We start from the raw sequence: 22,751 nt of genomic DNA, 5'->3' as shown, positions 1-22,751 counted from the left end.
CCATTCACTGGACTGGTTTCCAAGGTGGCAGCTGGAAAACTCCCTGGGGAGCCAAGAGGGAGGAAGAAATAAATCCCAGATTTTCTCTTAATTATAGGGGGAAGAGGGACACCTGCCACGGCTCCTTTGGACATCTGGGAATGATCCTGTGAACAAGAACTCAGCTAAAAGTTTGAAAATTAATTGGGGGGGGATGTACTTTTCTTGCTGAAAGAAAACAAGGCTGAGATGTGGTGATGAAAGAACAAGCAATCCTGGCTAGTTCATGCCCAGGTTTCCTGCCCTCCTGAAAGGGCTCCCTGCAGATGGAGACCCTCAATGGGGTCAGGGTCCCTTCCTGAGAGCCAACCCACCCCCAGGACTCAGGCTGGGTCTCCTCTACACTTTTCTGGCTCTGAGGCACATTTGGTTATTTTGAGGAGGGGAGTCAAGATCCCCCTCCCAATGGGGGAGGCAAGAGGGGGACGTCTCAAACCAACAGCTGCATCAGACGTAAACAAATCCCAAAAATGGTCATCAACAAGTTGCAGCAGGTGAATAATAATAATAATAATAATAATAATAATAATAATAATAATAATAATAAGTCAGCTGCAGAAGGCCACCTTACTGGGATCTGTTTGCATAATCCTCCGATACATCATGCAGTCCTAACAACTTGGGAAATGTTCAACTAGTGATTTGTGATGTGAAACCCAGCATGGTTATCTCATTTGCTGTGTATACTGTAATAATAATAATCATCCTCATCCTCATCCTCATCCTCATCCCTTTTCCTGATTCCAAAGTGTGGATCCATGAAGATCGTGCAGTGAAACAACCAGGGGAAGCTCTGAAGTTTAGATGGACTTCTGATTGAAAGACAAAATGACTTAAAAAATGGATTTAAAAAAAATTCCAACAGGGTGGGTGTCATGCCCCTGTCAGAGTCTGAATCCAAGGAGGAAGACGAACGGCTGACGGGGTGGGAGTGTGGCTCCATTGGCTGTAGAGGAGGCTGGGGAAGGGCAAAGTACGGCTGGGCAAAGCAGGAAAGAGGTAGAACAAGGAAGAGGAAGTTCAAAGGAAGACCCAGGCCCACCCCTTCTTCATCTTAGGGCATGCAGGGAGGAACGGAGAAGAGAGCAACATGGGTTGCGTGGCTTACAGGGGAGGAAAGGGCCCTGATTCCCTTCATTAGCCACATCTGGGAAGAGAGATTAAAAGAAATGCATGCTGACTGCAGCAGCTGCTGGGAGCAAACGTGACTTTATCCTGTGTTGTCTTTGCTTGTCTGTGTTCCTGGCTATGTGAGTTTTGCCTTGCCTTCACGTTTGGAATTCTTGATCCTGCCCTGCCAAACTAATTACCTCAGTTTGGCTTGATTGGACTTAAAGTTACAGCTTTTGTTGACCATGTTTTGGACTTGATTCCCTGCAGTTAAAGGCTGTTCCTGGAGGAGTTTTTCTCCAGCCAGAAGGTAACCTGGACATTTGGGGCAATGTTGGCGCCATTAAAGGGACTCTTATTGATTATCTGACTATGTTGCCTTTGTGCCACACCCTGGCTCATCACATTGGGGGAGAGAGGAATGAGGTGACAATATTTTATTTCTTACCAACTTTTTCTCCACTAGGACAAATAATAATAATAATTTATTTCTTTAGAGAAAGGAAGCAAAGTCAGTAATACCTTGAAGGAGATGTCTCCCCTTGAGGTGGGGCAGAAATGAGGGCCAGGCCACAAGCTCAGGGAGGAGGGAGGCTTTCCAGGCAGGAGCATCTTCGGAAGGGAAGGGAAGGAAAGGGAAGCCCCCTCCAGGCTGCATTCCACCTGCCACTCCCTGAAGGACCCTTCAAAAGACCTCCAGGGTCTTTTACTTTTGTTAGAATTGTTTGTTATTTCTTATTTTCTTTATTTTACTTCCCTTCTGGTTGGATTTGTATGTCTGGATTTTAGCCTTTAACCCAGGAACTAGAATATAATTTTTCTTTTGCTTCTTTTTTATTAAGAGAAATACATAGACTATCATTTTTTTATTTTTTTCCTCCTTCCCCTTATCCTCTTTTTTAAAATCCTTTTTATCCTTTTTTCCACATCCTCCCTTTTCTTTTTGCATATTATTGGAACCAATTGGATTAAGGGATACAAGTGCCTTAAGATTTTTCTCCTCCTTTTTATTTTTTGAAGTGGCAGCTGCTTGCTTTCGCTCTCTTTTCTTTCCTTTTTTTTTCTCTCTCTCTCTTCTATAGCTAAGTATTACAAGATGAGCAGAAAGACAACAGCCCCAGCTTCTTCAATACCAATAGCCTCCTCTTCACCATCTGGAGGACAACGATCAATACAGACAATATTACAACAGGAGAAAGAGAAGGAAGTGATGTTGCAGATGATTATGCAAGGAATCCAGAAGATTGAAAAGAGAACAAAGAATATTGAGCAAAGAACTGAAAAGACAGATGAGAAAATAGAGAATATTCAACCGATGATTATGAAATATGAGGACAGATTTAAGAAAATTGAAGAAGAAGATATACAAAGAGATAATAAAATTGGAGATATTGATACTCGATTGAATGAAGTTGAAAAGGGCAGGAGTGGACCATTAGGATGGAAAATCGATAGATAAGGATTTTACCTGAGATTTCAAAATGTAAAAAAAGAAAAAGGTGAACACCTTGCTGAAATAATGACAGAAATATTGGCAGAAGTGTTAGAGATAACCAAAGAGATGATGATGGATGGGATGGATGAAGTGTTCCGTGTCTATACAAGATATGCAATGAGAAATGAGTTACCAAGAGAAGTTCACATCAGATTTACTAAGAAAATTATTAAAACTCAGATACTGCATGTGGCAAGAGAGAAAACATTAAACTACGAAGACAAAGAAATTGTGGTGCTGAAACAGGTACCAAGAAGAGTAAGAGAGATGAGAAGGGAATATTTATTTTTGACTAGAGTTACTTAAAAGAGGAGTAAATTACAGATGGTTGATACCAGAAGGTCTCTTGTTCACCTGGCAGGAACAGAGACACAATTGACACAGTCGAAAAAGCTGAGCTATTCTACTTAGAATATCTTAGAGGAAAGAAGGAAGATACAAGGAAAGAAGACTCACTAATCGAATTTCAAGAGGAGTGTACTGCAGTAATTGAAAAAGAAAAAGATGGTGCAGTAGGTGATGTACCCAGAGAGCAATGAGAACTAAGATCTACTAGAGCAATAAAACCCTCTTACAAAGCCTAATATGGATGAAAGAAAATTTATTACAATTTACATAAATGGACTTAATTTAGCTACTAAAAGAAGAAAAGTATTTCATAAATTAGAGAAATTAAAGTTCGATATAATCTGCCAACAAGAAGTACATATTAAAAAACAACATGATTATATATTGAAACAAAAAAAAGTAGGGAAATTATTCACATCGTTGACACAATGTAAAAAAAGAGGTGTGGTCTTATATATTAGAGATACAATCCCCACAGAACCAATTTATACAGAATATGATGGAAGCTAAAAGATTTTTCTTCGTTGGTTATCAGGCAAACCATAGGGCATATAGATTTTGGGAGAAAGGCACATCTAAAGTGTTATGTAGTGCTAGTGCCCAATTTCTAGAACATGAAGGATGGGAGAAATTAGAACAGGATGCCAATAAAGATGTAGTTATTGAATCCTATAGAAATCCCATTAGTTATCCCTGTAACTTTAAAAATAAAGTAAAGAGAGAAATACAGGATGAAATAGTGCCCATAAAGGAAGAAACAGATTCAATAGCTGAACAGGATGAGAAAGATGAACAGGAAGTAGTTCAACAAAGTCCTCCTGTAAGCCCTGTAATTCCCAGAAGAACTACACGTGTATCTAGACCGCCTGATAGGTACCAGGCTAACACAGTGTGCCAGATTAATCAAGTTCCTAATTCTGTAGAAGAAATTAATAAGTATCCTACTAAGGAAAAAGAAAGATGGTATGCAGCAATGAATAAGGAACTGAATTCATTAAGAGATATGAAAGTGTATGAGAATGCCAAATTACCTGTAGGTAAGAAATCCATTGGCTGCAAATGGATTTTTAAGGTAAAAACAGATAAAGATGGTAATTTAATCCATAAGGCAAGGTTAGTAGCCCAAGGTTTTAGGCAGAATGCTAATGACTACGATGAGGTGTTTGCACCTAGTCTTAAGGCAGCAACCTTGAGGGCAGCTTTAGTGTGGGCAGCTAGTAAAAACTATATAGTTAACCATCTAGATGTGGAAACTGCTTACTTGCACGCCCCATTAAAACATATTATTTATATGAAAAACCTGTTGGTATTAAAAGTGAAAATAAGGATAATAATGATTGTTGGTTGTTAAAGAAAAGCCTCTATGGTCTTAAACAATCAGGCTATGAATGGAACCAGTATATTGTAAAGGAACTAGACAATATAGGATTTAAAGCTGGTTTAGCCGATCCATGTCTGTTTAAGAGAGAGACAAATGGGAAAGTATCATTATTATTACTATTCACAGATGACATTGCTTTGATAACTGAAACTAATGATGAAGCTAATAAAATAATAGCATCATTAGGAAAGAGAATAAAGATCAAGCAATTAGGGGAGATAAAGAAGTATCTCGGTGTGAATATAAAGAAAACACGGAAAGGTTTTAAGATATCTCAGGAAGATAAGATAAGCAAATTGCTAAAAGATTACAAAATGGAGCTTTGTAAGCCAGCTAAGACTCCAATGAGTCAGGAGTTTAGCAACACTGATGAACAAAGCCCGGAGTTTGATAAGGTGATTTATCAATCTTTAATTGGTAGTTTGAGTTATATTAGTAATTGGTCTAGACCAGATATATCGTACTGCGTGAATCAGTTGGCTAGATTCAATTCTGCACCATGTGAAAGACACTGGATTGCAGCTAAGAGGATATTAAGATATCTTAAAAGACAATGAATTATTCATTGTATTTAGAACCAAAGGGTGATTTAATCCTGAGTGCTTATGCAGATGCTAGCTTTGCATCAGAAAGAGACACTAGAAAGTCGACTTCAGGAACAGCCATAATGCTGGGTAAGACGTTAATAGGCTGGAAGTCAATAAGACAACAGCATATAAGTTTGTCTACTATGGAGGCAGAATTCTCCTGTTTATCACTGTTATGTACAGAATTAATAATGTATAAACAAATGTTAATTGATATAGGTATAACTGTAGATTATCCTATAATTATACATGAAGATAATCAGGCAGCAATTCAAATGGCCACAAATATTGGAGTAAAAACAAGGAGCAAGCATACAGATCTAAGATACCTAAACGTGAGACAATCTGTAAGAAGTAAGATGATTCAGCTAGAGTACTGTATGTCGGAGGACAATTTAGCTGATAATTTTACTAAAGCCCAAGGTGCCAGTAAGCACCAGGAGAGTTGTGAAAAATATGGGATTAGATTGTAAGGTATTATATATTTATTTCACCCAAAAGGGGAGTATGTTAGGTATAACATTGATACCAAATATGGTTTGGGTGAATAAATATATAAAACTTAGATATCATGGTTTAAGTGCTTATCACTTTAAGCACAATGCTGCAGGCAATTAGCCGATTAAGGGTGCAGTTAGAAGTTACAATATAAGGAAGCATTAGAAGCTGGAAAGCTAACTGCGACTAACTGTGTCTTACTGCGGCTAACTGTGATTACTGACTGTGAGTGCCTGTGACTGAACTGTTCTTGTTTGCTACTGTTTGCTGATTTACTGCGTAATTCTACTGTTCTACTGTTTGAGCGTTTTGCTGAATATCCAGCGTTTGTTCCTCTGGAGAGAGGCACCGGAGGAGGAGAAGATATCTTTATCGGCTGATAAAGATATTGCAAGGACTCTTAACTTGGACTATACTAGTGAGTCTTACTGGATGGAAATACTGTGTATGACATAATGGACTGAATGACAATGCTTTAAACTCTAAATGGATTAAAAACTATTTAAACTACAAAGAAGTGTTTGTGTTCAGTGTGTGTATACTCTGGGGCCCTTCCACTCTCGTTTGGCTGCCTGGCTTGACTACTGCTGCAATACTCTGCTAGGGGTTAATCCTCAAACCCTAACAGAGAATGGAGAAAGTGAATGAGATATATGGATGGAAAGATAAATACATGGAAGGAGGGAGGGAGAGAGAGAGAAAAAAAGGAGAGGAAGGAAGGACACAAACCCTGGCTTCAGAAGACTCTTTGAAGCAACACAAAAATCTAGGGATGGCCTGCAAGGGATCTCGGAGGTCATCTAGTCCAACCCCCTGCTCCAGCAGGAGATCTTTACAGAATCAAAGAATAGCAGGGTTAGAAAGCTCTGTGTGTGTGTCTGTGTGTGAGTGTGTGTGTGTGCATGTGTGTTTGTGTGTTTGTGTTTATGGTTGTCAAAACTCCAAAAACAGGACAAGTAGCTCTGGGGAGATCAGTCATAAATTAGAACACTTGCTATGTAACCAGCCATTAAGTGAGGACCAATTGTATTTGGTTTGCTAGTCACATGGCCCCTGGCCAAGCCCACTCAGTCACATGGCCACAAAGCCACGCCCATCTGCTCACGTGACCACCAAGCCACGCCCACAAATTCAAGCCATGCCCACAGAACCAGTAGTAAAATAATTTGAATCCCACCAGTGAGTTCACAGCCTGCTATGCGGCATCTCCTATCAGGACTCAGGGATTCACTTTGTGACGCCTCTCCTAATAAAATATCCGGGAAATTCGGAACTCTTTTATGTGCAACTGCAGTTATCAGATCAATAGGGAGGAGTTTCTCTGAATGCGGCCAAATTCTGTTCTGCCGTAACGCAAAATTATGTATTTATTTATTTAGGACATTTATATTGCCACATATTCGCACATGACTCAGCATTAGGCAGACTCTAACTGCCCCTTGACTGTTGTTTATTTTTATTTTTCTCCATTATTATTATTATTATTATTTGTAATTCTGGTCTCTGACTGTACTAAAAATGGACTGGATGAAGGAGGAAGCTGTGTTGGAGACATTTGCCATCTTGAGTTATTTGTAAATAAATACATGTTTATGAAAACAATCTCAAAATCATACTTGACTGCAACCTGAAACTGAGTCTTGAGAGAAGACAAGGAGGAGATTATGAGAGCAGCTTCTCCAACTTGCAAAATCTCTCAGTTGGATAAGGGAGGATTCAACACTCTTCCAAGGACTGAAAGAGGTGTTGGGAGTAGTTAAAACCCTCCCTCTCCTAGGAAAATGAAATATTTTAGGATATACTAAAAAGGGAGAATATATTTCCCTAAAAGAAAAGTAGAAACTCAGAGAGGCTGAAACTCCGCCCCTCCCACCTTTGCTAATGGATTCATTACTCTGGCCTAGGCCAGTTTATTTTACATAACAAAGATCTACTCCAGGTAAAGCTATATAGGAATTGCCCAAAGCCATCACCATCATCCAGCGAGGCTCAACCAAGCCTGGGACTCAGGACAGCCTACAGAGTTGGCCCTGCATGGCCCCATGGGAGCCTAACAACCGATCAGAATACAAGCTCCAATTCAAATCCCAACAGAGGGCATCAAACAGTTGCACTCTCAGCATCTCAGCCCTTCTTTCCTCAACCAAGGCATGTGCTCCTGTCCACCATTGAACCATCTTCCAAGCAGTCACCATGTTTCCAGCGTCTTTCTTCCCCACTTGGAACTGAACCCAGAAGGAGATTAATTCCAGCAGAGGCTAGACAGAAACTTCAGATCTGCTCCCTGTTATTCCGGAGCGTCAGACAGGAGCAATTAGATGGTGCAAATCTCTTGACCTTTGCAGCACAAGAAGGTTGAAATGTTCCTCTCCTTCCTTTGGGTTCCTTCTCCAAAAGGATCTCAGATTAATGGATCCCTATCGGGACCCCCCATACCTGCCACGGCTGCAGCCTCGGAGCCCCCAACCTCTTTTCTCCCTTCTTCCTTCCCCTCCTCGATCTGGAGGAATAAGCGGCATTCATAGCCTGGGCCAGAGTCTGAATGATACTGTAGCGATCAGGGTCATTTATGATCCGTTTCCTGTTCCTTTTCTCCTGGGTCTCCAGTGGGGCTTTCTGGGTGCATCTTCTGCGGCCTTTGACAGAAAAGACGTGCTTGGAAAGGGAACAGCGGAAATAATGAACTTGAAACTGATCTTCCACAAAGAAATGGGGTTCAAAGGCAGCATCTGTTGGCCTTTTTTTGACAGATAACCAAAATTCAAAATACTATGGATGTATTTGAGAAGTCTGTCCTTCGTTATTGGATACGCTAAAAATTTGTGAGGATCCAGACTTTCCTTCAATGGGTCCTGGCAAATGCATAAGTGCTTCATGGAAAGGAACAATTCTGTTCCAGATGGAAATAAATTCTATAAAGTGGACAAAGACGTTGATTTGTCTCCACTTAGAGAGGGCCTCCCTGAGGGGTGCTGTTTGTCCAGTTGTTGTGAATCGCTCTGATATAACCACACAAATTCCATTCCTGACAAGCATCGGAGGGAAAGTCCTCATGAAATTATCTCCATTCTCTGTGTCTGAAGCAAAGAGGCCAATCAGGGTCCATCTGAAATGGAGGAGCAGCTGGACAATTGCTGGGTATTGGAATCCTTCTTTGGGAGCATCTGGTGGAAAAAAGGGGATCTCCTTTTATTACTCAGAGCCTCTGAAGGAAATCCAGCAGTGATCTGAAAAAGTAATGAAGAATGCTGTGTTATAAAGTGGTCCAGATCAACTCCAAAATATTACTTATTGACAAACCCAATTTTGTTCTGATGAATATATTAGAATAGTTTGTTCCTTAGTCACGGTTTAAAATATTTAAGACAGAATATTAACAAGATTGTCTATAAAAATGGAACGCAAAATCATATTAAACAAAAAAAACAATAAAAATGCAATATAAATTTCTATGTCACCCATACAATTCCAACAATTATATTCAAAATAGCAGATGTTGGATAAAATGTCTGGATCTAAGATATAGGTCTGTATTATATGCTATTTTTGAGTACTAAAACCTCTTTCTCAGCTTCTATATCCCAAATTCTTTGTGAAGCAATTTTTCAGCTTCTTCTCTAGATGTACAAGAGACTAAGAGACCACAACTGCTAACAGAAATTGACAGTTGTACAATCCAATAAGTCTTTAATTGAAATTTTGTCTGTTTTGGGACTATATGTCTGTTTCATCACTTTAATTTTAACCCAATAATTATATACCCTGAATTTATACAAAGCAGAAATTGTGTAAATTAACAATTATCTATGAGGGCAGGAGCTGAACTCCTTTTATCCATCCCAAAGATACTCTTCTTGGTCTGAATATTTTTTATACATAGACAGGACTATTGCCAACTTGATTCCAATTGGATAAGGCAGATATTATTGATATGTGAAAATGAACATGCTAATGGAGGACCTCAAAACCTGGATAGTTTTTCAATAGTAGAATATTCAGTAGAATATCCTCTACAGGGACCTTATGGCTCTTCAGGCCTTTAATGGTCAATTTGAAGATGAACATAATAGACTAAAACATCGTTGATATGTTCCCTAATATTCTGAAAAGCTGCTCTTGAATTCTATGAAGATATTGGATCTGTTGTTCACCCCCACCACCCCACTCACCTTACCACATAGAGAAAACATACAAACCTGTGGGACTTTGTAGGTGCCTACAAACATTGACATCTGGATGGAGATGTCCCTGGCAGCTGCATCAATCAGAGCCAGGAGGTTCTCCTTCCTCCCACAGCCGTAGTTGGGGACATTGGATTCTCCAGTGGAGAGCATGTCCAGCAAGGCATCTGAAGTGCGGAAGGTGCTTCCATAGTTGTTGTGGATGTTGTAACCAAGTGTGAGATTGTGCAGGAGCTGGGAATTCTTGCTGACCATTTGAATAGCAAAAATTGATTTTAGGGTATCTGTTAGAGCAGAACTCTTCCTATTGAAAAACAATATTCGTGTTATTATATTCAATAGCAACAACAAATGTTTTTAAAATATATAATCCTTCACAAACCTACTAAGCCTTAGGCCAACATTGATCCAAATCCAATGATCAATTATGCAAATGAGAGAGGCAACTACAATTGTTTCAGTCACTACTTAAACAAAGGTTCAAGTGATGAACTCATGAACGAACTGAGAAAGGAAAATCACCTGGATTTCATTCAGGTTTTTTAAAAACTGCATCATTTGGATTTTACTCTCTTCCACAAAGTAAGGCAAAAAAGGGAAGCCATGGAAATCAAAATCATTCAGGAAATTAGACAGGTCCTGAGGTACAAAAATAAGTGAAATACGAAGAAAAGAAGGAGAATGTTAGAATTGCACATGGAGGGAGTGCAACTCCATCACCCTGCATGACTTACGAAGGAGAAGGTATGGAAGGAGGGCTGTTGAAAGGCCACATTATTGGCGACACATATGTTTCAGATTTGACCACACCAATGAGATGGTCCCCAGGCCTGTAAAAGCTCCATGGATTGTACCCATCCTGGTGCTTCAAACTCAATGGGCATTTCCTTCTCAGCTTCCCACAGACTGATGGGGACACCAGGAGCAGCAGAAACAGAAGGTCCATCATTCATGGCATTAATCAATCCACTTCCTGTTTCTAACACAAACAACATGAACAGTTGGAAAATAAAAAGACTCTGAGAAGTGCCAGTGGCTTTCCTGATTTAAACAGAGAACCACTCAGTTTCATCTGCAAAGGAGAGAAAGGTGCAATCAAGAGCAGAGCCTGTACCTGTCCCAAAACTTGGTCCCAGAGAGCTTCAGCAAGGAATTTATCCTTTTCTGATATAAGATCCTTTGCATGTGGCCTCAATCTCATGTCTACATCGAAGTCTAAAACTGGAGATATAGCATCACAGGTCCCAAAGGCCCAGATGGTGATAATTACAATGAGAAGCAACTTCTCCTCTTGGGATCCTGAACTTTTTCCGGGCTCCATCTGCAGAGGAGAGGCTGGAATAAAACATGTTAGTAAAAATTACACATACACCCCCTGGGATCATTGTTCTGTTGTGGTTGTGGTCCTTCCTCCCAGTCAGGGCAAGTCCAGAAAGTGATGCTGGGGAAGAGAATTCAGCACCCAGGAATTGACTTCTGCTGTCCTTCAACATGGCCTCTTGTCTCCAGAGATTGCTGGGAAGGTCACCCAGAGCTATGGAGTTTGGTGCCGCTTCTAAGTTAATGCCATTTAACTGTAGTGTTGCCTGTCTTCTAATGACAATCGGCACCCTTGAACTCTGCCCAAGGTTAAGAGTAGACCCTGTTTGGAATTCTGTTTTATGTCATAATCCCATATATTGATCTTAATTGCAGCCGGTTTTAAAATTGCTTGTACCTTCAATGAAATTTCATTTCCCATCTTTTCTAGCAATATTAATTTTGAGATTAAAGCTCATTAAGAAGCAGGAAAGTGACAACTTGTGGACTAGATCGTTGGGTAAATAGGGAGAAAATAATAGAATGGATGGAATTTTTTATTTTTATTTTCTTGTCATTCCTGTGTTATCTTACCATGTTCCTATAATACACCAAGATTCTATTTATTTTGATTTTTCTTAGTTTTTTAAATAAAGAATGGACTGTAAGTTCTGTAGGTGCTATCTATCCATCCCTATGTTTCTTCCTTCCTTCCTTCCTTCCTTCCTTCCTTCCTTCCTTCCTTCCTTCCTTCCTTCCTTCCTTCCTTCCTTCCTTCCTTTCTTTCTTTCTTTCTTTCTTTCTTTCTTTCTTTCTTTCTTTCTTTCTTTCTTTCTTTCTTTCTTCCTTTCTTTCTTTCTAGCTATCTAGCTATCTAGCTATCTAGCTATCTATCTAGCTATCTAGCTATCCAGCTATCTAGCTATGTCTATATCTATTTATCCATCCATATCTATCTCTATCTAACATCTATCTAACATCTATCTATATCTACCCATCCACATCTATCGATCTATCGATCTACCTACCTACCTACACCTACCTACCTACCATAGTTTCTCACAAAATAAGGCCAGGCCTTATTTATTTATTTTTGACCCCTGAATAAATGGCTAGTCCATCTTTTCGGGGTGACTCCTCCACCTAGAGGGGCCCATATGCACGCACCTTTCAATGAGGCTGTTTCTATCGGCTGACAAAAGCTCTCCTGAAGGCAGAGTCCCCAGCCACTTCAGGGCGAGGCGTGGCTGCCCATGTCCCCTCACCATTAGGCAGTGTCTCTCGGGCGATGGAAGCTCCCCAAGGGCAGTCACCAGCCACTTCGATCGGCCGGTAGAAGCGGTCTCGGGGCAAGCGCACATGCACATTCCCCTAGCCGGGAGGCCGCTCTATCAGCCGATCAAAGTGGTTGGTGACTGCCCTTGGGGAGCTTCCATCGCCCGAGAGACACTGCCTAAAGGCGAGGACACGGGCAGCCATGCCTCGTCCTGAAGCGGCTGGGGACTCTGCCTTCGGGAGCTTCTATCGGCTGATGTTCTCTCAGTAAATCGGGGTATTCTAGCCTAGGCTACCTGCAGGGCACTCCTAAAGGCAAGTTTTCTCCCCACTCCACCTCGCCTCTTCCCCCATTTCTCTTCACCTCGTGTAGTTCTAATGAACGATGTGAGAAATGGCGGGGAAACGCATAGGCCTAAATTTTGGGAGTGGGGCTTAATTTCACCTCATGCCTAGAAATCATGCTGGGCCTATTGGTGGAGGCCCTATTGTTGGAGGAACAAGGTATCTATCTATCTATCTATCTATCTATCTATCTATCTATCTATCTATCTATCTATCTATCTATTATTTCTCCATATATATCTCTATCTATCTCTATCTATCATCTATCTATATCTACCCATCCATCCAAATCTATCTATCTATCTATTATCTATCTATCTATCTATCTATCTATCTATCTATCTATCTATCTATCTATCTATCTATCTATCTATCTTTATCCATCCATATCTATCTCTATCTCTATCTCACCCATTCATATCTATCTATCTATCTATCTATCTATCTATCTATCTATCTATCTATCTATCTATCTATCTATCTATCTATCTATCTATCTAAATATCTACCCATCCATCCATCCATCCATCCATCGATCCAATTTACTGGCCACCCATCTTATCACAGGGAAACCCTACAAAGATGGCGGTGATGCCCACAGTGTGGTGGATGGTGCAACCTGATTTCTAGCGACAGGATTTCTGGAGATCTGGTGGCTCTTCCTCTGTTATGGGGATCTTCTATTTGGGGGGGGACCCCTCTGACCTTCCCAATTTCTGCGGCTGAGACTTTCTATCCCCAAAAAGGTGCTGTTGGAACTCCTTTGTTCCTGGTTTATTGGCATCCGCTGTTCAGGGACGATGTTTCTTCACTGGGGAGACATTAATATGGACTTCTTGGTCCAGAAGGGGAACTGGAGGGCTGAGTGGGAGGGGGAACTGAAGGGACAGGCAGGCCCACCCTGGCAGGGAGGAGCAGAGGAAGGCCCGTATCCCAGGTCCACCGCTTGGAAGTTCTCCCCTGAACCTCCCTCAGATTCTGCTCTCAGGGCCTGCAGACCAGATCCTGGGTGGCTCCGGGTTCAAGCTGTGGCTTTTCAGGGCCAGGTTGATGTGCGATGAGACTCTCTTCTCCTCCAGGAGGTTCCCAGCCATGTCTGACCAAAGCCGGGTGAGGCCCAGAGGGGAGGAAGCCCCTCCTGGGTCAGGAATGAGCCCACCCCAACTTCTGAGTTTGTCCCAGGGAAACCCCAGAGGAGGTGGGGGCTGTGGTCATCCAGGGCTTCTCACAGGCCCTGAGGAGGCTCCACGTGGAACTCTGGCTTCTCTCAGGGGGGCTGCGAGGACCCCGGCCTGGTCAAGTGTGTTGTGTGAACAGGGTCCTCGCCAGAAGAAAAGGGTCCCCAATTCTGATCTCTGCATTAGATGCTGCAAAGGTCATTAATTGTGAAAAATGGTCAAAAGTCCCATTTCTCAGTGTGGTTGTAACTTGGATCAGTCACTAAATGAATGGTTGGAAGTCGAGGCCTGCCTATGTATCTCGTCTTGTTCAGCTTCTCCCCATGAATGAATCTCCTTCCGAGTTCTCATCATCCACTGACTCCTCAGCCAATAGGCTCAACCTCGAAACAAACCATGTTTAAGAATTGTAGGTGTGAATGCGGCCACTGGGGAAGAGACCAGGTTCAGTGAGTTGGGGGATCCCACCAGTTGTGTGGGGTGGGGGTTCAATCCCAGGGGGCCCTGATTTCCAGTCCTGCCTGGGGCACCAAGCCAGCTAGGAGGCTCTGGGCCAGCCGCTCTCTCGGAGTCCTGGGAAAGAGGCAATGGCAACCGCTCTGAGCAGCCTTGCCAAGATCTCTGCGCCAAGCTTCTCCTGGGGCTTCCAGACAACCCTCCTGCCCAGCTGGCCTAGGTGAGGGGCCTCTCTGGGCCTGGCTTCCTCCTTACCAGTCAAGCGGCCTCCAAAGGGCTGGGAATCGGAGAGGGTTTGGCAGGGGGCTTTGCTGTGAGGAGGGGGCACGCAGGGTCCTGCAGGGGCCAGGGGGTCTGTAGGAGTCCGTCACCTCCCCTAGTGAGGGCAGGGAGGGAGGAGGGCTGAGGGAGATGGAGGCAGGGGAGCCCCTCCCATCTGGTCAGGGCAGCTCAGAGGCTGTCGGAAAGCCCACCTATGAGGGAGGAGCCTTCCTTGGGATTGGCTGGGAGAGCAGCTCTGACATCACAGATGGGGGACAGGTGGAGCTCCCAGGTGAGCCCTGGGCACCTGCAGGCCAGGTGGGGCTGGTGGGGTGCAGTGGAGAGGGGAGTCAGCCTGGAGCCCTGCTGCCAATTTCCCCTAGCACAACCAGGTGCTTCTTCCTCCTCCTGCTCTGGGAAGTGGGGCGCCCCATGGAGAGGGCCCCTCAGGCCTTACTGCACAGGTGGGATCTTCCCCATGGGGGCCCAGGGCAGGGGGGGGAATGAATGGGGCGGAGAGATCCCCAGGTTGCATCTCTCTGCCAGGATGCGAATCTGGTGTACCAGCTTTGCACCTGGCAGGTGGGGCTGCTTTTCCCTCAGGTGTGAAGCCCACCAGCTCCTGGTCCTGGCCAGAAGGAAGGGCCGAGGCTGGAGGAGAGTCTCTTGGCCCTTTCAGAAGTCAGGAAATGGCTGGGCGGCAGGAGACCCCCAAATCAGGGAGGTCAGGCTGAACCCTGGTGCTCTGCCCCCACCCCCAATGTCCAGCTCATTTCCTCAGAACCCCGAAGGGGCTTCCAGGCCATTTCTTTCCCAGGAGGCGGAGGAGGAAGACGGACGGATGGACGGATGGAGGGAAAAGAGGCAGGAGGGGAATTGGGTGGAAGGAGGAGGAGGAAGAGGAGGCCAGGAGAAACTTCCCTGCAGCTCTGCCAGGACTTATCAGGGAATCCTCCTCTTCCCCTCCCTCCTGTGACGGTTTCGCTCTTTCCTGGGCAGAGGGTCCTCGACCTACAATGTTTCATTTGGTGACTACAGTGGCACTGAAAAGGGTGACTTAGGGCCCCTTTCCACACTGGCGGCCCTGGCAGCCTCCCTGGGGTCCCAGGATTTACATTTAGACAACTGTCTCATACTTATGATGGGCACAGTGTCCCTGGGTGGGTGTCACGTGATCCCCTTTCACGACCATCGTGCGAGCAAAGTCGGTGGAGAAGCCAGATGTGCCTAAGAACCGTGTGGCTCACTTAACATCTGCAGTGATTCGCTTTGCAAACAGGGCCAGGAAGGTCATAAAGTGGGTCAAAACTCACTTAACAATTGTCTTCCTGGGCAACATGAGTGTTGGGCTCCATGGCGGTCATAAGTGGAGGACTCCCTACCTTGTCTGTCTCTCCTCCCTGGAGGTTTCAGGGCTGCTTGAGAAGCCACCTCAAGGGCTTCTCCAGGCTTCCCTGCGCTTGGGCGCCCACGTCTCTTCTTGCCAGGCCCCTAAGAAAAGGGGTTGGGGGCACCTGGAGGCCCCAGGTCTTCTGGTTGTGGGGATGCGGCACTTATAGTGGGCTCTGCGCCCCCTTCGGCCTCCCCACCTCCGAGGCTCTGAAGGTGTCCTTGGGGGTCCCTGTGTCCCAGGTTGGGGGTTTCACTCCCATGCACCCTTGGCCCAGGAGGGAGAACTGGGGGTCTGAGACAGGAGGGGGAGCGGAGGAGACGGGGGGCAGGAAGCGCCAGCCACCCAGGGCAGCCCCATCGTCCAGAGCAGGAGGAGGAGGATCCCTGCAGGCTGGGAGAGGAGGAGGGGCTCCCACCCAGGCGGCCCAGGGGGGAAGGGGAGCTCCAGAGCCAGAGAGGGAGGCAGAACTGGCCGGGCTTGTCCCCAGCCGCCGCCTCGGGTGGTTTCCTGGCTGTGTGGCTGGGAAGGCCGGCCTCACTGTGGTTGTCCAGCCCTCCTTAGGAACCTCCAGGTAGGATGAACCCTCCACCTTCCCAGGGAGGCCATTCCATGCCTGCAGGTCTCTCCAGGTCCTGGATGGTCTTTCCCCCCCTCTTGGAGACCCCTGGAGAACTGGGCTCATGGCAGGCGATTCAAGGAGGGAAGGGCTCAGTCTTGATTTAGGAAGTGCCACTCAGAAAGTGTCACCTTAGATATTCCAACCAAGTTGCTTTTTTAGGATGTTCTACATTTAATGGAGGAACCCCAATATCTTTACTAGCAAGTGTGGGATGAAGGGCAACATTTTGTAGAGGTTATCAAGCTGGCTGAGAAAATGCCCCCAAGGACATCTCCTCAGATGCTCCTCTGGAAATGACCATCAAATATTTAATTTGGCCACCCTGTTCTCCTCCATTGGATTCACCAACGTTTTAATTAATGTCTTTGATGAAGGGAGAAAGGGAATGTCCCTTAGAACCAGGGATGGATTTCTAAGACCATAGAACAAGGGTCTTCAAACTTTAAGTTTAAGACTTGTGGACTTCAACTCCTAGATTTCCTGAGCTAACGGACTGGAAGGAGGAATTCTGGGGTTGAAGTCCACAAGTCTTAAAGCTGTCAGGATTTGAAGGCCCCTGCCATAGAAGATCACAGGGTCCATGGGGCCTTGGATTTTGGGTGTGTCCATGTGAGGTGGTCTGAGTTGAGATGGATTAAAATTAAGATTTTTCTAATTGTCTATCTCGAAATGAATCTAGCAGGACAGATTTGTCACATTTTGGAATAAACCTCTGAAGGGGGAAAGGGGCCATGAGAGCAGGAGGGCCAGAGCCTGAAATTATGCAGGGACAATCAAGGCCTAAATCTTAGGCCAAGCCAGGAATTCTCTACATTCAGGGCTTCCTGGCTCAGGACAGGACATAATTCTGCATCATTCCTTGTATTTTTCCATTCACTGGACTGGTTTCCAAGGTGGCAGCTGGAAAACTCCCTGGGGAGCCAAGAGGGAGGAAGAAATAAATCCCCAGATTTTCCCTTAATTATAGGGGGAAGAGGGACACCTGCCACGGCTCCTTTGCACATCTGGGAATGAGCCTGTGAACAAGAACTCGGCTAAAAGTTTGAAAATTAATTGGGGGGGATGTACTTTTCTTGCTGAAAGAAAACAAGGCTGAGATGTGGTGATGAAAGAACAAGCAATCCTGGCTAGTTCATGCCCAGGTTTCCTGCCCTCCTGAAAGGGCTCCTGCAGATGGAGACCCTCAATGGGGTCAGGGTCCTTCCCTGAGAGCCAACCCACCCCCAGGACTCAGGCTGGGTCTCCTCTACACTTTTCTGGCTCTGAGGCACATTTGGTTATTTTGAGGAGGGAGTCAAGATCCCCCTCCCAATGGGGGGAGGCAAGAGGGGGGACGTCTCAAACCAACAGCTGCATCAGACGTAAACAAATCCCAAAAATGGTCATCAACAAGTTGCAGCAGGTGAATAATAATAATAATAATAATAATAATAATAATAATAATAATAAGTCAGCTGCAGAAGGCCACCTTACTGGGATCTGTTTGCATAATCCTCCGATACATCATGCAGTCCTAACAACTTGGGAAATGTTCGACTAGTGATTTGTGATGTGAAACCCAGCATGGTTATCTCATTTGCTGTGTATACTGTAATAATAATAATCATCCTCATCCTCATCCTCATCCTCATCCCTTTTCCTGATTCCAAAGTGTGGATCCATGAAGATCGTGCAGTGAAACAACCAGGGAAGCTCTGAAGTTTAGATGGACTTCTGATTGAAAGACAAAATGACTTAAAAAATGGATTTAAAAAAATTCCAACAGGGTGGGTGTCATGCCCTGTCAGAGTCTGAATCCAAGGAGGAAGACGAACGGCTGACGGGGGGTGAGAGTGTGGCTCCGTTGGCTGTGGAGGAGGCTGGGGAAGGGCAAAGTACGGCTGGGCAGAGCAGGAAAGAGGTAGAACAAGGAAGAGGAAGTTCAAAGGAAGACCCAGGCCCACCCCTTCTTCATCTTAGGGCATGCAGGGAGGAACGGAGAAGAGAGCAACATGGGTTGCGTGGCTTACAGGGGAGGAAAGGGCCCTGATTCCCTTCATTAGCCACATCTGGGAAGAGAGATTAAAAGAAATGCATGCTGACTGCAGCAGCTGCTGGGAGCAAACGTGACTTTATCCTGTGTTGTCTTTGCTTGTCTGTGTTCCTGGCTATGTGAGTTTTGTCGTGCCTTCACGTTTGGAATTCTTGATCCTGCCCTGCCAAACTAATTACCTCAGTTTGGCTTGATTGGACTTAAAGTTACAGCTTTTGTTGACCATGTTTTGGACTTGATTCCCTGCAGTTAAAGGCTGTTCCTGGAGGAGTTTTTCTCCAGCCAGAAGGTAACCTGGACATTTGGGGCAATGTTGGCACCATTAAAGGGACTCTTATTGATTATCTGACTATGTTGCCTTTGTGCCACACCCGGGCTCATCACATTGGGGGTGGGAGGAATGAGGTGACAATATTTTATTTCTTACCAACTTTTTTCTCCACTAGGACAAATAATAATAATAATTTATTTCTTTAGAGAAAGGAAGCAAAGTCAGTAATACCTTGAAGGAGATGTCTCCCTTGAGGTGGGGCAGAAATGAGGGCCAGGCCACAAGCTCAGGGAGGAGGGAGGCTTTCCAGGCAGGAGCATCTTCGGAAGGGAAGGGAAGGAAAGGGAAGCCCCTCCAGGCTGCATTCCACCTGCCACTCCCTGAAGGACCCTTCAAAAGACCTCCAGGGTCTTTTACTTTTGTTAGAATTGTTTGTTATTTCTTATTTTCTTTATTTTACTTCCTTCTGGTTGGATTTGTATGTCTGGATTTTAGCCTTTAACCCAGGAACTAGAATATAATTTTTTCTTTTGCTTCTTTTTTTTATTAAGAGAAATACATAGACTATCATTTTTTTTTTTTTTCCTCCTTCCCCTTATCCTCTTTTTTTTAAAAATCCTTTTTATCCTTTTTTCCACATCCTCCCCTTTTCTTTTTGCATATTATTGGAACCAATTGGATTAAGGGATACAAGTGCCTTAAGATTTTTCTCCTCCTTTTTTATTTTTGAAGTGGCAGTTGCTTGCTTTTCGCTTCTCTTTTCTTTCCTTTTTTCTCTCTCTCTCTTATAGCTAAGTATTACAAGATGAGCAGAAAGACAACAGCCCCAGCTTCTTCAATACCAATAGCCTCCTCTTCACCATCTGGAGGACAACGATCAATACAGACAATATTACAACAGGAGAAAGAGAAGGAAGTGATGTTGCAGATGATTATGCAAGGAATCCAGAAGATTGAAAAGAGAACAAAGAATATTGAGCAAAGAACTGAAAAGACAGATGAGAAAATAGAGAATATTCAACCGATGATTATGAAATATGAGGACAGATTTAAGAAAATTGAAGAAGAAGATATACAAAGAGATAATAAAATTGGAGATATTGATACTCGATTGAATGAAGTTGAAAAGGGCAGGAGTGGACCATTAGGATGGAAAATCGATAGATAAGGATTTTACCTGAGATTTCAAAATGTAAAAAAAGAAAAAGGTGAACACCTTGCTGAAATAATGACAGAAATATTGGCAGAAGTGTTAGAGATAACCAAAGAGATGATGATGGATGGGATGGATGAAGTGTTCCGTGTCTATACAAGATATGCAATGAGAAATGAGTTACCAAGAGAAGTTCACATCAGATTTACTAAGAAAATTATTAAAACTCAGATACTGCATGTGGCAAGAGAGAAAACATTAAACTACGAAGACAAAGAAATTGTGGTGCTGAAACAGGTACCAAGAAGAGTAAGAGAGATGAGAAGGGAATATTTATTTTGACTAAAGAGTTACTTAAAAGAGGAGTAAATTACAGATGGTTGATACCAGAAGGTCTCTTGTTCACCTGGCAGGAACAGAGACACAGAATTGACACAGTCGAAAAAGCTGAGCTATTCTACTTAGAATATCTTAGAGGAAAGAAGGAAGATACAAGGAAAGAAGACTCACTAATCGAATTTCAAGAGGAGTGTACTGCAGTAATTGAAAAAGAAAAAGAAGGTGCAGTAGGTGATGTACCCAGAGAGCAATGAGATCTACTAGAGCAATAAAACCCTCTTACAAAGCCTAATATGGATGAAAGAAAATTTATTACAATTTACATAAATGGACTTAATTTAGCTACTAAAAGAAGAAAAGTATTTCATAAATTAGAGAAATTAAAGTTCGATATAATCTGCCAACAAGAAGTACATATTAAAAAACAACATGATTATATATTGAAACAAAAAAAAGTAGGGAAATTATTCACATCGTTGACACAATGTAAAAAAAAGAGGTGTGGTCTTATATATTAGAGATACAATCCCCACAGAACCAATTTATACAGAATATGATGGAAGGATTTTGATGGTGGAAATAATGGACAATAATGTAAAAACATTTTAAATCACAATTTATGTTCCAAATGACAATCAAGAAGAATTTTACAAGAAATTACATATGAAAATAATTGAACTGGACTATGCTAATATTTGTATGATGGGAGATTTCAATGGAATAATTAATGATCAATTGGATTATAAAACGCAGAAATCAACAAAGAAAACTAGAAAGACACTACCAAAATCTTTCTTACCAAATGATAGAAGAAGCAAACTTAAAAGATGCATGGAGAGAGAGAAATGTGGAAAATAAGCAATATACCTTTTATTCAAACAGACATGCATCATGGTCTAGAATAGATATGATATGGATGTCAGCAGAATTACTTGCTAATATATGAGAAATTGAAATAGAAACAAGCACTTGGGCAGATCACAACTCAAAGACAGTCATTTGGAAAGGACAAAAGAGGAGATCTAGATGGACCTTAAATAATACGATAGTAAAGGAAAAAGACTTCAAACAGAAAATAGACAAAGAATTGGTTTCTTTTTTAAAAAAAATAAAGAAGAGGATACATCTTTACAGAATCTCTGGGACACAATGAAGGCCTACACAAAAGGCTATATACAAGGCTATATATAATAGGCTATATATAATAGACTATACAAGGAACAGAAAAAGACTTTCAAAAGATGACTATAAGAGATTGGAAAAAGAATTACAGAAGTTTCCACAAAAAAGACATTAAAATTAAAATGGACATAACAAAACATAAAATGGGACGAATGGAAAAAGAGGAATTAGCACAAAAATTAAAAATGCTAAACAGAATTACTTTGAAGATGCACACAAACCAGGAAGATGGTTAGCCTATAAATTGAGAAAGGAAAGAGAATCAAGAAGGATTAGCCAATTAATAAATGAAGAAGGATATGTTTGCTATGGAAATGAGGAAAGAAAAAAGTATACAAGATTATTATGGAAAACTGTATTATCAAGAGAATATTCAAGAAGAAAAAAGTTAAGCAATATTTACACAAAGTGAAATTACCCCAGATACCCAAAGACATTGAAGCAATGTTAGAAGGAACATTACAATGATGGAATTAACAGAAGCCTTTAAAAACAGAATGTTGGAAAAGCACCAGGTTCAGATGGATTGCCAGCAGAATTTCACAAGACTTTCCAGGAAATACTGAATCTTCAACTATTAGAAGTCATGAAAGAAGTTATGTCAAAGAAGAGAATACCCAAAAACATGGTCAGAAGCATATATTACACTTATACCGAAGGAAGACAGAGACCGTCAGCAAGTTAAAAATTATAGACCTATATCCCTATAAAATTCAGACTATAAAATTTTTGTTTCAAGAGAAATCTTGGCAGAAAGACTGAAAAGATACTTAAATAATTTTATTATGCTGATCAAAATGGATTTCTGCCAAAGAGACAAATCAAAGACAATGTGAGAATAATTCTGGATGCTTTGGAATACTATAAGGTACATCCTGAAAAACAAATGGCCTTGATGTTTTTAAATGCACAAAAAGCCTTTGGAGGTAATGTGGGAGCTGTGATTCCATGTTATTGGGTAATTGTTACAATGGGCTTGGTAAAAACTTATTCAAGCTCATTGAAATGATATATATCATAAACAAAACTGCAAAGGTTATGATAAATGGAGAATTAACAGAATCCATAGATATAAGTAAAGGGACTCAGACAAGGTTGTCCATCTGTCACCTCTGCTGTTTGTGTTAACATTGGAAGTGTTGAATAGGAATATTAGAGAAGAAAAAGAAATAAAAGAATAGAAATAAAAAGGAATATAAATTGTGTTTGCAGATGACCTGGTATTTATATTAGAGGACCCATTGGAAACAGCACCCAAACTTAATAGAAAGATAGAAAAATATGGAAAAGTAGCAGGTTTGAAAATAAA

General features: G+C 42.6%; 1 protein-coding gene across 1 annotated transcript; it reads right to left on the bottom strand.

Moving 5' to 3' along the window:
• Positions 1-2,994: 2,994 nt before the first annotated feature.
• Positions 2,995-11,056, bottom strand: LOC148128596 (extracellular calcium-sensing receptor-like). Its single transcript, XM_087948755.1, has 4 exons — positions 10,374-11,056; positions 9,655-9,943; positions 8,588-8,685; positions 2,995-2,998 (listed from the first exon to the last, which is right to left on the bottom strand). Exons 1-4 carry the CDS (start codon positions 10,586-10,588, stop codon positions 2,995-2,997), a joined length of 606 nt encoding a protein of 201 aa, XP_087804881.1. The 5' UTR covers positions 10,589-11,056.
• Positions 11,057-22,751: the final 11,695 nt, after the last annotated feature.

This window comes from Notechis scutatus, unplaced genomic scaffold, assembly GCF_049901735.1.
Source record: "Notechis scutatus isolate UNSWTSFEM ecotype Mainland unplaced genomic scaffold, rNotScu1.2 NSCUSCF124, whole genome shotgun sequence".
Lineage (NCBI taxonomy): Eukaryota > Metazoa > Chordata > Lepidosauria > Squamata > Elapidae > Notechis > Notechis scutatus.
Note: the sequence above shows the minus strand (reverse complement) of the source record. Positions and strands in the feature narration are given on the sequence as shown.